The sequence below is a fragment of the Mauremys reevesii genome, linkage group 1 (genome assembly GCF_016161935.1).
Source record: "Mauremys reevesii isolate NIE-2019 linkage group 1, ASM1616193v1, whole genome shotgun sequence".
NCBI classification, from domain to species: domain Eukaryota; kingdom Metazoa; phylum Chordata; order Testudines; family Geoemydidae; genus Mauremys; species Mauremys reevesii.
The window spans coordinates 71,104,244-71,120,773 of record NC_052623.1 but is presented as its reverse complement, the minus strand read 5'-3'; the positions used below and the strand labels follow the sequence as shown (position 1 = coordinate 71,120,773).

At 42.1% G+C, this 16,530-nt stretch overlaps 1 protein-coding gene and 1 long non-coding RNA gene across 11 annotated transcripts in view; one reads left to right on the top strand and one right to left on the bottom strand.

Moving 5' to 3' along the window:
- Positions 1-12,099, bottom strand: part of PCDH17 (protocadherin 17) — a 102,298-nt gene extending 90,199 nt beyond the window's left edge. For all 10 annotated transcript variants that reach the window (XR_005584672.1, XR_005584673.1, XM_039488450.1 and 7 more), the window contains exon 1: positions 9,462-12,099. Coding sequence is in view for 8 of the 10 variants with exons in the window: in XM_039488450.1 (XP_039344384.1) it covers positions 9,462-12,062 (2,601 nt within the window). In the remaining 2 variants the exon portion in view is untranslated. The remainder of the gene's footprint in view (positions 1-9,461) is intronic.
- A 3,147-nt stretch (positions 12,100-15,246) lies between these two features.
- LOC120397362 overlaps positions 15,247-16,530 on the top strand; it is an 85,750-nt gene continuing 84,466 nt past the window's right edge. Inside the window, exon 1 of the long non-coding RNA XR_005593751.1 lies at positions 15,247-15,658. This is a non-coding gene — a long non-coding RNA (uncharacterized LOC120397362). The remainder of the gene's footprint in view (positions 15,659-16,530) is intronic.

Here is a 16,530-nt window from a genome sequence, read left to right as displayed (position 1 = left end):
TAGCAACTCTCTTCCAAATTAAATGACCTTTGCAGTTTTATACAATTAAACTTCTGGCAGTTATGACAGTTCCTAATGCAATTTTGTGTACTCTTGCTCAGTTTTTATTGAATTGTAGCCACAACAATTCTATCCATAAGTGGTTGCTTAGCAATCAGTAATGATCCAGGCAGAAATTCAGTAAGTAAAGATATTGACTGACATTCTCTGTGCTTGAGTCATGATGTTCATTAAAACACAAAAAACACCACGAATGAAAGATGAAAACTAAATGTATAAATAAAAGTAAGTATTATTGTCTTTAGGAACAAATTATTCATTTAAAAACTACAAATTGTGATTCACGTCAGTTATATATAAAGATCCTTAGCTATTATTAAAAATACATTAAAATCCTTCAAAATTTTGATGAAGCCATTATTTACCTTTTGTTTTTAATTCAATTGTCAAGTGTACTCTGAATGGTTTTAAAAACAGTATATATCTACAAAGCAAGGAAGAGTTTATAGCTTTGAAGACTTGAAATTGATTTTTAATGCACCAGCTTTCAAACACTACAAAGGCTGCTCTTCGCTGATAAAGACAGTAAACAAGAAATACTCCTTTAAATGTTCCCTTTAATGTTTTTCTTTAATTAAAAATCAATCAAAAACATTGCAAGTTTTTAAAAATGCTTCAGGTTTTTGACACACAATGTGTTCAAAATAAAATGGAAACTTATGATTTGTTACTTTTGTTTACCTGTGCTATTTTATATTTTCTTTGCATTGTAAGCATTGGTGATCAAGAAATTTAAAAAAAAACACATAAAAGTAGTTTATCACTGAACACAGCTATTTTTATTGAATAGAAACATAACAAAAATAAGATAAAATAAAACTAGATGTTATAAAGCTACTGAAGCAAAATACTTTTTAATACCTTTAAATTATTTTAATGTATTCCTTTCCTCTAATCAGACCAAAGACTATTTATGTAGATTAGTTACATCTAGAGTCTCATTTATCCAACCTGTATTTATCCTTTGATCACAAAGCTTGTTAACTTAAATGGTCTTTTATTGTTATGATTCGTTTTCCCATAATTATGCAGTTTAACTGCCTGATTTTTTTCGAATAAATATATGCAAACGCGCCAATCATATTCAGCAGTGTTATGCTAGATGCTCAATGAACTGTAAGAGTCATTTCAATACAATAAAACTGTCTGGAAGTGTTCCAGGACAAGGATTGCAAATACCAGTAATCATAGTGTCACTAGGATTAGAACAAGCAAATGTAAGTGTGTCATACATATATCAATACATTGTCTAAAACACTGTCTGAAACTAATTTCACATGTCTATCACTGAAAGAACTTACAATGAATCGATAAGTTGTGCCATCCACACAGCTGAAATTCTGCATTTATATTTTCTAACAATTCTCTCTTTTTACACTTAGAAGTCTGCTGTCCCATGCATTGGAGACTGTAGCACTCAGTCACACAGCACACTGATGTCATTAAAGCCTTTTTTATTAAAGCTAATTTATTTTAAGTAATCAAAGGACATCTCCTTTACTGCAATAAGCTGACAGTACATCAGCATAGGACTGATTAACTTTAGAGCTGTAAAAAAAGACATCCTGAAAGTAACTGAGAGATGAACTGATCTTTATACTGTCCTTCTGCATAGCACCACTAACTGGTTGAAGCAATTCAGTAACAGAATTAGATGCTTCTGTTGTGACCTTAATAAAGCATGAACTGTATGCTGCAGCCTCTGGGATTTATCTATAAAATATATTAGTGTTTGGGAAGGTTATATAAAGCAATAGCTAATATCTAATTAACAGGTGTATATGTACAAATTTGCTTACTCTTCAGTGTAGTACTTAACAGTGGAAATTGTATACAAAATGCTTAATACTGTCAGAATGTGTGCAATACTGAGTTCCATCATTTCAGAACCATCAGAAAGCCAGACCTACTAGCTTCTCCCTCTTCCCCAATAAAAAACAAAATGTTCCTTACTCTCAAAAAATATATTTTCCCCAAAAAAGATGTTGCCAGGCTCTCTCTGGAGCATTTTCATCTCCATGTAAGAATCTGCATTCCCATGAGAGGCAGATTTCACTCATTCCCTACCTTTTGGTACCCTCTCATCATGAATTTTGCACTTCTGTTTGTACAATGTAAGCACTGATATGACTGAAAATAAAAGTCCTCAAGCTACTTTCTGAAAAAAAAAATATGTCCAAAATATTTTCTTCTGACCTCCTGACACCAAAATACTGCTTCTCTGCTAGTAGAGATAAAAAATGAGCTGTGTTTCTGCTCTGGTCAACAAATCATTGTTTAAAGATCCTTTCACTGAAATTCTTAACTGTTGCACAATATTTTTTTCCTTTCATCTAATATAGACAGACACTCCTCAAACTTGAAGAGTTTGTTACCTCCAAATAGCAACACTGCTACAGGTATTCTTTTGTTTATTTTAAAGCCTTCTGACAAGTGAAATACACTGACATGGATTTGTGTAATACTGACTGAAAGGAGAGAAAGTGGCTGTAAAGAGAAACTGGAGCTTCTTCATATTAAAAAAAAACACTCAAGAACTGATTTAGGGTCCACTTTTGCAATCCTTAATCAGGTAAAACTCCATTCATTTTCATGAACTTTTTGCGTGAGTAGCAACTGCAATATTTGGTCTATACTTGATTATTTGTAAGTAAGAGCTGCAAATACTTTAAATTTACATAGTGACAATTTTCCACAAAGCTATATTTGCCATGTTTTTTATATAATAGTACATTGTATATATGGTTTTAAACAAATACAAATATTTGTTTTGATAATATAAAAGCAAAAAATGTTCTTTATGAATAGTTGAAAGGAGTCTTAGATATCTCTGACCTTTATATCACTATAATTATTAAATAATAATTATGTTATTATATTATTTCAAACTCTAAACATAAATTTGGACACTTAAATTATATAAAAAAAAAAAGATTGAATCTCCCCAATTCTTCATTAGAAAAAGATTCTGCACCATCGTGCACAGGCTGTTCCCATTATATATATATGAGCAACTTTCCACATCTGCTATGACAGACGATTTTTATGGCTGAGTTCTAAATATAAAGACCAGATTCTGTCACCTTTACTCACATTCCATAGAAACCTTAGTAGGAGGCTTGATCTTGCATCACTGAAGTCAATGGGAGTTATATTATTGACTAAAATGGGAAATAGATCCCTTGTTGTGAGGTTTGACTGAATTCAATAGGATTATTTGTAGAGTAAGACAGTACTTAATGTAAGGGTGGCAGAATCTGGGCCAAAGTTATTGCTAAACCAAAAGTTAACTCTTCAAGGGCTCAGTTGTACAAACCTTATTCATACTGGTAATCACTTATACACCTGAGTACTTCCACTGAAATCAAAGAGACTACTCGTATAAGTGGTCACCAACATGAGTAAAGCTTCAACAACTGTGCAGCACATAACAGTCAATGGGCATTTTACCCAAATAAGGATTGCAGGATCTGTCCCTTAGTCACTTATTTTAACTGCACTAACTTTTTTCAGCTCTTATATGTCTCTTTTAACAGAAAATAAGTCATACAGGGCCCTTCATCGTCTTAACCATGTGGTTAGTGAGGATTTTTATTTTGGAGGCATTGTTCTTTTTCCCTACTCCCGATATCTGCGTTTTCTCCTCCTTACTCTTAATTTGTCTCTCCCTTTGCTATTTTGTATTGTTTAACTCTGTAATGTTTAACCCCACAAACCATTTTGGAATATAGGGCCTTAGATTAATCTCACTTACACCTGCATAGATCAGGTTTAACTACAGTGAAATCAATGGAGTAACACTTTTGTAAAATGTAGGCAGAAGAAAGATCAGAATCAGGCCCAAAGGGTCTATGATAGACATGGTACAAAAGAGGAGGAGCCTGATCCTGCAGCCATTACCCACATTAGTAATCCCAGTGGATACTACTGTGGGATATGGTTGCAAGATCAGGCCATAAAGTACATGTGCTTTATGTAACAGTGTTATATTCAAACAGAGTAGCAGTTGGGCAATATTTATTGTTGTGCAAATATAAAGAAAACGTTCAATCCTGCAGGTCTTACGCTGGCAATACTTGCATTGACTTTAACACACAATGAAAAATAGGCCTAGAACAGGGGTCGGCAACCTCTGGCACGCGGCTCACCAGGGTAAGCACCCTGGCAGGCCAGGCCAGTTTGTTTACCTATCGCGTCCACAGGTTCGGCCGATTGCAGCTCCCAGTGGCCGCGGTTCGCCACTCCAAGCCAATGGGGGTGGCGGGAAGCTGCGGCCAGCACATCCCTTGGCCTGCGCCACTTCCCGCAGCCCCCATTAGCCTGGAGCAGCGAACCGCAGCCTGTGGGAGCCGCGATCGACCGAACCTGTGGACGTGGCAGGTAAACAAACTGGCCCAGCCCGCCAGGGTGCTTACCCTGGCGAGTCGCGTGTCAGAGGTTGCCGATCCCTGGCCTAGAAGCTATAGAAATGTGTATAGTGTAATTATACCCAGTGCAATATATATTTATAAATCTCAAACATTTAATAGAGCTATTTTGCATTACATCTAATCTAAACATACACATTATAAAAACTATCATAATAACTCTCAGCCAGATAGCTCTGACATGAGATCAGATGTTAGTCTGGTAGTTTTTTATCTGAGCTTAGAAAATACTGTTGGTAAATCCAAATGCCTGGGAGATATAATGTCCAAACTGCAAGCCTGCAATTGTGCAGAATTTCCACTGACTTCCATATTTTCCTCTCAATACATGTCCTAAACTTCCACTAGCTCTATTAGAAAAATTAGCTTCTGCATCAGAAGAAGAATATTCCCCCTTTGCAAAGGATATAAAAACAAACATAATGTGAGTCTTCTGAGATTGGAGTTCTGAATTCTGGGAATGAATGCAATTTGTTTTTTAATTATTTCAGTTCTCCTGATATTGCAGTGTCAGCACGTTTCATTCTGCAACACTGCACTCTGAAGTTTCTTAAAGAAAACAATAATATATTTGAACACATAACAGCATGAATACAGCTTATGGGGTTTTTTCCCCCTTGAAGTCTATATCTTCTGAGATACTACTAGACACCTGGTGATGAGGCTGCATTGAGACTTAACAGTAATCTGTTGACACATCGTAAACATCAGGTGCCTGGAAGTATTAAGAATGATCTGCACTTTATCTTAAAATGTTACAGGACTGCCTACTGCAGCAACTGTGGTGACTCTCAGCTTGATAGTTCCTTGTAAAATGGTCTCTTTCTTTTCTTCTTCTTTTTTTTTTCTATTCAATAAAATCTGTGACCACAGTTTCCCCATTCTGTCTCACTTGATATATTTACAAATCTCTCCACACTGCATCACAAGTATAATAATAAATATTCTCTATGATCATCAACACTCCTTGCATATGTAGATAGTTTTCTACACTACTGTCATGTCACTTTAAAGAACCTATTTCTGCTGGTTTCCCTTTATCCATCCACTCTTTCATCTACTGGAAACTTGAAGAAAAAGAAATTGTGGCTTGTTTGCCAGCAGAACTATTTGCCTGTTTCCTGTTAGCATGAATTGCTTACACACTTAACTATAGAAGTTTTTGATAGGGCTGAATATGAATGCATGTACTTGTAGAATACAGAGCAAAGTCCCGTTTGTTACAAGATTAAGGGTTTGGATGCAAGTTCGATTTAATCTGGCCATGAAATTAATACCTTTTGTCCTCTCTGTGAGCCATTTAAAATTTTGGTTTGTAAATAAATTTTGTTTGTGTATATAAACACATAATAGTACATTTATGTCTAAACATATTTATGCTAAATTATTCTTTAAAACCATTATTCTTAGAGGATGTATACAATGTGCTGGTTGAATTGTTAAATAACAGTAAGATGTGTTTGTCCACAGTAGGTGTCCTAACTATGTATGACTAGTAAAGTAATAGTCTTTATATGTCATCCTATCAACTGATTAATAAACGTGGCCTGATTTTCAGAGTTGCTGAACACCTGCAACTCTCATAGAAATCAATGAGTGCTGAGTTCTCAGTGCTGCTGAATATCCATCCAACATTTTACACATACATAATACAGGAAATTTGAAGATGTTCATAATTATGGTACAAAACCCCACTAATTCACATCAGTTACTTATAAACCTGCAAATACTGAAATTTACTCACAAATTAGTGAGTAAATGAACAGTTAAAATATAAAGCTAATGCACTGCAAAATGTACTTAATTCGGAAGAAAATTATGCCACCTCATTCATACTGAGCAGTACTTTACTTGGCAAGTATTCTCATTGGGCCAGATTCTAAGTAGCACCTTTTTCCACCTATCCATTAACTATAGGTGAGATACGATGCTATGCACATGGATAAGGATATCACAGTCTTACCTATTGACTTTAGTCTGGGAGTAACTCCAGAGTAAAAAGGGTAAGAATGGGAAAATCTGGCCCTTATTGATTACAAAACTGTAGTCTTGATTTAATTATTTATAAATTTTTGGTAGTGTACTAGTTAATGTGGTGTAATGCAATGTAGTATATAGTCTGTAAATATAAAAAATCTTAGTAGAACCTCACTAGAGAACTCTACCATTAAATCCTTGCTAAGAAACAGGAAGAGAAAGAAATAGAGAGCCTGATCCTGCACTCTTTGGTCATGAAAAACTCCCACTGACTCCAATGAGAGCTTCAATGAAGTGCAGAATCGGACTCAAAGTCGCATGTGCTTTCTGATTTTAAGTGCAGAGTTTATATATAATATCTAATTTGGGGATGGGGAGAGAAAGAAGGCAAGAAAATATAAAATTTCATTTCATGTAGCCTGTGGTGAAGATATGCAATTTTTCCACATAGTTCTCCTAATACAAACTCCTGATACTATAAACGTGGACCTATCCTGAACAGGGCCCAACAACTATGTCAATCTGCGTATTTGTTTTATGATTATGTTGTGACAATTAAATTCAGGTCCACTTGTCACCTAAACTAAATTTGATCCAGCTTTCCATAAATGAAAGATGAGTGTTTCTTAACTCACTAATTGCACCACCTTGCTCCAAAACACTGTGTGCAGATATTCAGGAAAACTGAAAGTTAAATATTAGGTATACAGGTTCATGTTATCAGGAATTACGGTTAAATTTTTTCACAGTCATCGCAGCAAAACTTTCACAGAAACCACAACACACCTTTTTTTAAGGGAGGAAATTCCTCTTTCAGTTTTATATAAATTTCAAAAAAAATCATGACTGATATGATACAGTGAACACTGTAAAAAAGGAATAATATTTACGACTGAGATTTTACACTACAGTTGAATCTTTACTATTTAGTAGTATCAATACATGTATTAATTGCTTTATATAGACATTACATGGTTGCAAGAGAATATAATTTTCTATGTTTTAGTAACTATTACACTTATCACTTGGGAAAAAAAAGTATTTTTGTATTCTGACAACTTCACTTTATATTAAAAATATTACATGACTTAAACAAGAGTCACTGAAAGTTGTTTGTCTTTTAAAGCATGAATTATAAATTGAATTATTTTCGGTATTGCCCTAACCTAATATTCTTCCTGAAGTGTCACTTTTTGTTAAAATCAATTTCTGATTTTGAATATTGCTCAACCACCTAATTGATAGCAAGTATAAAATGACACAACTCAATAGTGGGTTGAGGAATAGTTTGCAGTGACCTTGTACACAGGGCATTTTTTCTGCAGTTATTAAAATATACAGCTATAGTAGATCAATTATTGGCCACATCTCTTGAGAATATTAGATGCCACTGGAAACTAAGTAAATTTGGTGTTCACAAAACTGCATCATATGAAGCCTCAAATGCATTACGAATTTCCTTTTGATACATCAAGTGTCTACAGTGCAACTTTTTCTCATTAGCTGGCAACACAAAATGAGCCTGTGTCACTTTTGATACACTCAGCTCATTCCCTTATGACTCAGAACAGCATATTAGGAGAACCACAGGACAAAACAGATATGACACTTCAGATATATTTAATAATCATTACCCAGAGCCTGCATTTGATGAAAGCTCTAAAAATTGCTTTGGAGCATACCTGTAACATTAAGCCACAGTAATTAAGGAATACTTTAAATTAGAGCAATTAGGGCCAGATTCTGCCCTCAGTTTTATGGTATGAGCCCACTGCTTCAGAACACATCTTCTGTGTTTGAACTTCAAATTACACACTATGTATTAAGTTGTTATTTTAATTAAATATTAAACTCAATCCAATGGCCCAAATTCTGCCATCACTGACATACATGAAAGTCAATTGGTGATGGGTGTTACTGAAGGGAGAATGTGGCCCCACTACTGTATTTTTCAAAAATAAGCTTTAATCAAAAAAAAAAAAAACAGCATGTAAGTCTTTCACTATAAAACAATAGTCAATATTGATTCAGGCTACTGGAAATCTGGCTAGTCATTCTGTCGATTTACAATAGGATTTGAGTTTTGTTAACATGGGAGGGAGGCTATCGCATACATTTTAATCTAGTTAACTAAGCAAACTTTCCAAGACTGAAAGTTTTATTGTTTTCAGGGAAGAAAAGGAAGTAATGGGGCCCCAAATTATACTGTTCTGTGTCAAAGATAAAAAATATATGTATATATGTTATAAAAAGGAAATTAAAATTAAAAGCATACATCTTGGAAATAGCTCATATTACATACATACAGGATTGGAAGGCTATAAACACTGTTGCAATAGATTTCCTCTGGGGGAAAAAAAAGTGTGTCCTTAGTGTGTACAGTTTCTGCAATGTCCTGTTGGTTACAGAAGCAGACATAACTTCTTCAAATATCCCCACCCCCTGTCCACCACAAACAAAAGTACAGTGAAACCTGTGGAAGAGACCACCTTTTGTTTGTTTGCAGTGTTGTTGTAGCCATGTTGGTCCCAGATTATGAGAGAGACAAGGTGGGTGAGTTTGCCTTTCCCAGACTTGAAGAAGAGCTTTGTGTAGCTTGAAAGATTGTCTTCTTCACCCACAGAAGCTGGTCCAATATAAGATATTACCTCACCTACCTGGTCTCTCTCACCTTTCTTAGGCAATTCCCATTTTAGGAGACTACCCCAAAGTATCCCAAACATATTAGGCTTGACTGTGTTCTCACATACACCAGCTTTACACTGGTGTAACTCCATTTATGTCAGTGGAATAACTTTTGATTTAAAACTGGTGACACCAGCATGAGAACAGAATCAGATCCCTCAAGTATGATCTGCATACCTTTATTTTAATAAGTCCACCTCCCTGAGGTGACTGATTTTTGTTGGTGCCTTACAACAGGTTTCACTGCAGACAAAATGTAACATTTAAACCAGCGTCTAAAGTGAGGTCCAGGTTATTCTAAAAGTCTCCTACCTGAATAATGGACATCCGGCTCGGGGGAGCCTCGCTGGCGTTAGTCCCTTGCCCTGTGAAGCTGGTGTGGCAGCCCACATGTCCCTGGGGCACAGTCAGGTTGTTGGAGGCGGGTTTCAGATACATCACCTCGGACCTGGGTGAGCTGAGGGGCAGACGGGTCTGATAGTCAAAGTACATGGGTGAGGTGGCCAAGGATGGGCTGCTCACTACGTTCATGACATTGAGGGGGCCCCTGCTGTCCTCGCCCTCACTGGGCACCAGCATGATGTCATTCTTGCTGATCTTCTTCTTCTTGCCCTTGCCCCCGCCACTGCCACCTCCTCCTCCTCCCCCGCTGCTGCTGCCTCCTCCTCCCAGCTGGGGATGGCTGTACTCTGCGATGCGGCAATTGTAGGTTCGGATCTCCTTGTTCTCCCGCTTGCACTTCACGGCAATGGTGATCATGGCAGCTAGTAGGATGATGGAGACAGTACTCAAGGTCACAATCAAGGGCAGCGACAGGTCCCAATGTGGTCGCCGATGCTGCTCACCATTCACCTGTGGCTCGCCGGCTTCAGGCAGTGGTCCCGCCAAGGCCCTGACAATCAGCTTGGCCACGGCTGAGAGGCTGGGCTTGCCGTGGTCACTGACTTTGACCACCAATTCAGCCACGGGACTGAGTTCTTCCCAGTATGGGTGCAAAGTGCGTATCTCGCCACTGGTGGGGTCCATCTCAAAGAGGTGCTCCTCATTGCCTTCAACGATCTCATACGTGAGGCGCCCGCTCTCCCCAAAATCACTGTCCAGGGCATGCACGGTGCCCACGGGGTAGCCCACACCAGCGTTGCGTGGCACCTGGAGCTCTGCAGTGTCATTGATGAGGGCAGGCAGAACGATGAGGGGTGCGTTGTCATTGACGTCGAGCACCGTGACACGCACAGTGGCGTTGCTCTCGCGGTGGGGCGAGCCCGAGTCCTTGGCCAGCACGCGGAACTCAAAGTGCTTGGTTTGCTCGTAGTTGAAGCTCCGCAGGGCGTAGATGGCGCCATTGGTGGGGTTGACGGAGACGTAGGTGTAGATGGAGACGTCGCCCACGTGCCCGGGCAAGATGGAGTAGGACACTGTCCCATTCTGGCCCAGGTCTGGGTCCTGGGCCAGCACGGAGCCTAGGTACTCGCCAGGGATGTTGTTCTCAGGCACCTGCAGCACGTAGAGGCTCTTGCTGAAGCGGGGCGGGTTGTCGTTCTCGTCCAGGATCCGCACGGAGAAGGACTTGGTGGAGTTGAGCGGGGGGCTGCCCCCGTCCCGGGCCAGGATGGTCACGTTGTACTCGTCCTGCGCCTCGCGGTCCAGCGGCCGGTCGGTCACCACCGTGTAGAAGTTGTCGTAGTTCTCCTCCAGGGCGAAGGGCACCGCGCCCGCCCCGCCGCCGCCCAGCACCCGGCACTGCAGCTGCCCGTTCTTGCCGGAGTCGCGGTCGGTGACCCGCACCAGGGCGATGACGGTGCCCGGCGGGGCGGCCTCGCTGAGCGCCCCCTGGCGGACGGAGACGAAGCCGATGGCGGGCGCGTTGTCGTTGCGGTCGATGAGGCGCACGGTCACCTTGCAGTGGGCCGGGATGGGGTTGGGCCCCAGGTCGCGGGCCTGCACGTCGATCTCGATGAGGCCGCTCTCCTCGTAGTCCAGGTTGCTCTTGACGCGGATGAGGCCGCTCTGCGGGTCGATGCTGAAGAGGTCGCGGACGCGCTCGGGCGCGTAGCCGCTGAAGGAGTACAGCACCTCGCCGTTGGTGCCCTCGTCCGCGTCGGTGGCGTTCAGGTCGATGACGGCGGTGCCCAGCGGCGCGTTCTCCGGCAGCTCCACCACGTACGAGGCCGCCTCGAAGACGGGGCTGTTGTCGTTGGAGTCGATGAGGCGCACGTTGAGCTGCACCGTGCCCGAGCGGGGCGGGTCGCCGCCGTCCAGCGCCGTCAGCACCAGCGTGTGGTGGCTCTGCTCCTCGCGGTCCAGCGGCTTCTGGATCACCAGCTCCGGGAACTTGGTGCCGTCGCCCCGCGACTTGACGTCGAGCGAGAAGAGGCCGTAGTCGTCGCGGGTGAGGAGGTAAGTGCGCAGCCCGTTGTCGCCGGCGTCCGGGTCGTGGGCGCTGGTGAGGGGGAAGCGGGTGCCCGGCGCCGCGTTCTCCGAGATGTCCATGTCCACCTGGTCGGAGGGGAAGGCGGGCGCGTTGTCGTTCAGGTCCTGGATCTCCACCTTGATCATGCAGATCTCCTGGTCGTTGGCGAAGACCTCGAGCGAGAGCTGGCACTTGGCGCTGCGCCGGCACAGCGCCTCGCGGTCGATGCGCTGCTTGGTGTAGAGCAGCCCGCTCTCGCCGTCCACGTCCAGCAGGTGCGGCGCCGAGTTCTCCAGCACGCGGAAAGTGGATTTGGTCCCCCGGCCGCCTCCCCGCTCCGCCGGCGGCGGCGGCCCGCCCGCCCCCGCCTGCAGCCGGGCATCCCTGCCGATGTTCCCGATCACCGTGCCCGCCCCCTGCTCCTCCGGCACCGAGTAATTCAGGTTCTTCAGAGTCAGGGCAGGAGCCCAGCAGAAGAAGAAGCAACAAATGGAAAGGTACATCCCCGAGCCGGGGGGGGTGGCAGCTGCGGCAGCACCAGGGTGGCCCCTGCCCCCTCTTCCTCCTCCGCGGCCGCCTTATTCCCTCTCCCTTCTTCTGTCCCCGCGCCCTACCCCTGTGTTTTAAGTTGCTGAACCTGTTGCTCTAAAACATCTGCAGAGACACAGGATGCGGGGCAGCAAATGGAGCATGTAGCTCGCAGGGAGGGGCGAGAGGGCGAGAGAAAAGCCGCCTCAAATCAAGCGCTTCTGCTGCCACACAATCCCCGCACAGTTATTTAGGCTGTCCAACTTCAGCTGGAGGAAGAGGAGGAGAATAAAAAATATAGCTTCTTCTTTAAACAACCATTCGGAATCCGTCTAATTTTTTTTCTTTAATATCCGCCGATTTACAAAGAATATAAAAAATGATCGGTGGTGGTGGTGGTTTTCCAGATCAGTCCAAGAAATTTAAAATAGATATATAGAAAAGGGAGCTGGCTGTTGGGAAGCAGGACCGTAAACAGAAAACGCTTATTTGCTACTCATTGCTTGTGATGCGACTAATGGAGTGGAGGGCGGTTAGGAGGGGGAGACAGCGGAGGAGGGAGGTAAAAAGAGTCTCTCGCCTGTGTAGAAGCCCGCTCCGTGTGCAGTGAGAGGCAGTGAAATGTCTGATTGCACCGCGGGGTTGTTGGTTTTCAGGGAGTGTTTTGCTGCATTTAGAGATCTAATCTTGCATTGCTTGCGGCGGCGAACTGCATCTCGCTGCCATCGGTATTTCCCCCTCGCCGGCTCCTCCACGCTCACTCTTTCCTTTCCAAACAACAAAAAGAAGGGAGGGAAATTGCAGTGTGAAAACTAGTGTCCGGATTTGTAGTTTCCTTTCTCTCCCGCGCCACCAGCCTCCCTCTCTTCCTTTTCTTGGGGGGTGGGAGGGGGGATTAAGAAACCCACCAGCTGCTCGTCATCACTAGCGATAGATGTGTGTTAAAAAAAAAAATCACAGGCTGTGCTCAATCAAATGCACACTTGGGTTTCTTTAAGACAGGCCAGTAGCCGCCGCCACCACCACATCCTCTCTCACAAACAGTGTGTGTGTGCGTGTGTGTGTCTGTGGAGCAGCACTTTTCTCGATGCAGTTTAATTCCAGTTTGCTTTTCTCTCTAGTCGAGAGGAAATCAACAGGCAACCCATGGCTGGACGCACAGATTAAAAAAAGAGAGCGAGAGAGAGAAAAAAAAGCAACCCACCACACACACTCTCTCTTAGTCTCTCGCTAAAAGGGAAACAGTCTCTGCATTCACAAGGCTGGGCTGTCAAGTGCCTCTCTTTTCTTTCTATTCAGCATCTCCTTCCAATGACACTGCCTCCTAGTCCTCTTCATTTAGGGGAGGGGGAATCTTGGCGATGAATAAAAAGAGGCAAATATTTTGATCGACAATTCTTTTAGAATAAAAACAAATACAATTCAGTGTTTGGTGTGATGCATTTTGCAGTCTTTTCAAGCTGTAATAGTCTTTCTGGGCATCTTGATGTATGGGGAAAGAGCGGCTGCAATGCCAGATGCGTTCACCCGGGATGATTTACCTCCCCAGTGATATTATGTATAGGTATATATGGGGGGGGTGTTAAATTTTATTTCAGGTTCTTTTAACAGCCGAAAAGAAATGATTGACACATCCAGAAATGCAGGTGTTTCAATCTGCTGGATGAGTCAGATCCAGCGGAACAAATCACATTCACTATCGCCTCATGTTCCTCCCTTCACAGACATTAGTTGCAGCTTCTTCCTAACGCTTTTCTGACTCACGCTATAGACACAAAAATCAGATTCATGTTTTGGAGGAAAAAAAGAGAGAGGGGAAGAAAGAGGAGGGTGTCGGATCCAGCTGCACTTTTACTATACCTCTTTCTCCGGGAGACTGGGAATCAGGAAAACAAGGCTGTTATCCACTCACGGGCACAGAGGCGCGTCTGTCTCCTGCTTTGCTGAGTGTTTTTAGCCACCTTTCCTCAGAGTTATGTGTGAAGACCCAGAGATCTTGCACATTAACGGGGGGGAAAAGCACAGGTTCCCATTGAAATGCTCACAGCTCTAGTTCCAAGTCTCAGTTCTGTGTTGTTTTTTTAGTCCTTTATTTGAGTCCGGAGCCACCGTACATAGTTAATTCTGCAGTCTGTTGTAGAGGGATTTTTAAAAATTCTTCTCCCGGTCTCATTGATGGGTGGCACCTCTCAAACAGGCATTAGCCAACGTTAACTAGACCATATGCAAAAGAGATGTCGATTTCAGAGGAAACAGATCCACAGTATAAGCCGTCCGTAGGTAAGTGGAGATTTGCGAAAATTCAACAGTTGGAGCACTGTCTCTTATAGCTCCCCCTCCCTTACTGCAGCATTTGCTGGGTTCCCAGCCCCATCGCTCTCTCCCAGTGCCTCTTGCCGACTGACTCTATTCACCTCACGCCGCTGCTTAAACATTGATACTGATTCCCTGCCAGCCAATCCGTGCTGAGGAAAGGAACCTGCCTCCGAACCTAGCCTCCAATGAGAATCAGCGGAAAGGCTTGGGGAGGCGGTGCTAGAATCCCCAGTGCTTTGGTGTCATTGATTAGATCAGTTAGATTGGAGACTAACAATGTGAGAAGGGCTTGTTGCTTGTAAATTGCAGTCTCTCATTTCTACACACTGCAGCGTCTCTCTGGCATTTTTTTTTGGTAGAAATAATAAGGAGTCTTCGGTGATCGCTGAAAATAGAGAAAAATTAGGATCAATACTTCCCATATGTCAGACATTAAACAAACTGTAGTAGCCGCGTATGACGGGATACAATTTGCATACATGACATAGATCCCAGATTCCCAACAGGTTCTCCACGTAAATCCCTGAGTACGGTTAGAATGCTTCTCTGTGGGAATGGGAGAATGTGCCTCCGTGTGATCCAGCTGCCGGTCCTATATGTCATCTGTGATACCGGTGGGTAGGCAGCGATCTTCACCCAGTTCCCCCTGCCTTCGGTAAAATATTTGAGTTGCCACTCGATAAACAATTATTTGAAACGCACTAATATAGTAATGCAGTAATGCATGACAGATACCCCGAATATTATAATTTTTCCAGCACATACTGATCAATAAGTGTCTCAAGAGGGGATAATCAAATATCTCCGCCCTCTCCTCAAGTCCGTTAAACATTTCATTAGAAATTGGGCCCCACCCTAACCACAGTTTGCAGGTTTCACAAGATGACCAAAATATAAATCTTATCAAACACAAAGAAACCTTTGTCCGAATGCTGTGTGGTACCTATGGAAGCAACTCCGGTGGTAAACAACTTGAATAGGCAATTTCAGCACTTTTGCAAACGATTCTGGTCCACAAGAAGCTTTTTTGCATCCAAGTATTACCAATATTTAGAAGCACCTGGCGTGCTCTCTCACCTCTTTCTTTTCCTGGATTAATGTTTTAGTACCGAAACTATGACTACTATCTCTACACATGTATTCCCTCATAAAGCAGCCACTGGGAGAGCGCTATAAACTTCGACTGCTGTTCAGACATCCCAGGCGAAAGTTGGGGAAGGAGGAGGGGAGAAGCATGATGTATTGAAATAGAAAGGTGAGTGTTTTGATTGCTAATGTATTGATCTCAATTCATAAATACTAAAGTTAAGTTGCCATTTATAAATTGTGAATGACGAATGTGTAAGTGAGTAACATAAATCATTTAGGAAGTAAAGAAAATAAAATCTAGAGCAATTACAAGATGCTTCTGGAAATTATTTTAGAGCAGGTTGTTAAAAAATCAGGTGAGAGAGGATTTTTTTTTGCCTGAGTCAATGAAAATTACAGTCAGGCTTTTTTTAGTTATGTCCATCAATATCATTCAACTAGGAGTACATCTTTTACATTTATATATTCAAATCAGTGTTCTTGCTAGAGCTTCCCAATCCTAAAATCCCTTTGTAACTTTAAAATGGATAGTTTGCCATGCAGAATGATTCTGCTTCTAACCATTATGAAACTAATGCTGTGTAAAATCTTATCTATCTATCTATCTATTGTTAGTTACAGTGTGGAATCACTAAACTGAAATGTACACATAGTCTGTGTGCCAAAGAGAGACCTATAATGGGATATTTATAAAATGGGCTTTCTGAAAGGAGGATTCTGACTGGCTGATGAAAGCTCAGTGTGTGTGGCTGTCTGCTACAACTCCTCTGTTTTTATTTACCAAAATAAGACATGAACCAACAACACATTTTATAATATGGAACATTGATACAAAGATACTCTGTTCTCTCAGCAGGTTTGTATTACCCATCCTTGGGTCTTATGTTATTATTATATAGTTAAGCAACTGTTGCCAAATTAAATACCGCATGATATCTAAATATGTGACATAAATGCTCTGTGAATATGAAAAAATGTCTCATTGCATTTATGTACTAGCTCCCTCTAGTGTACTGAGCCATTACTACTGCATTTGGG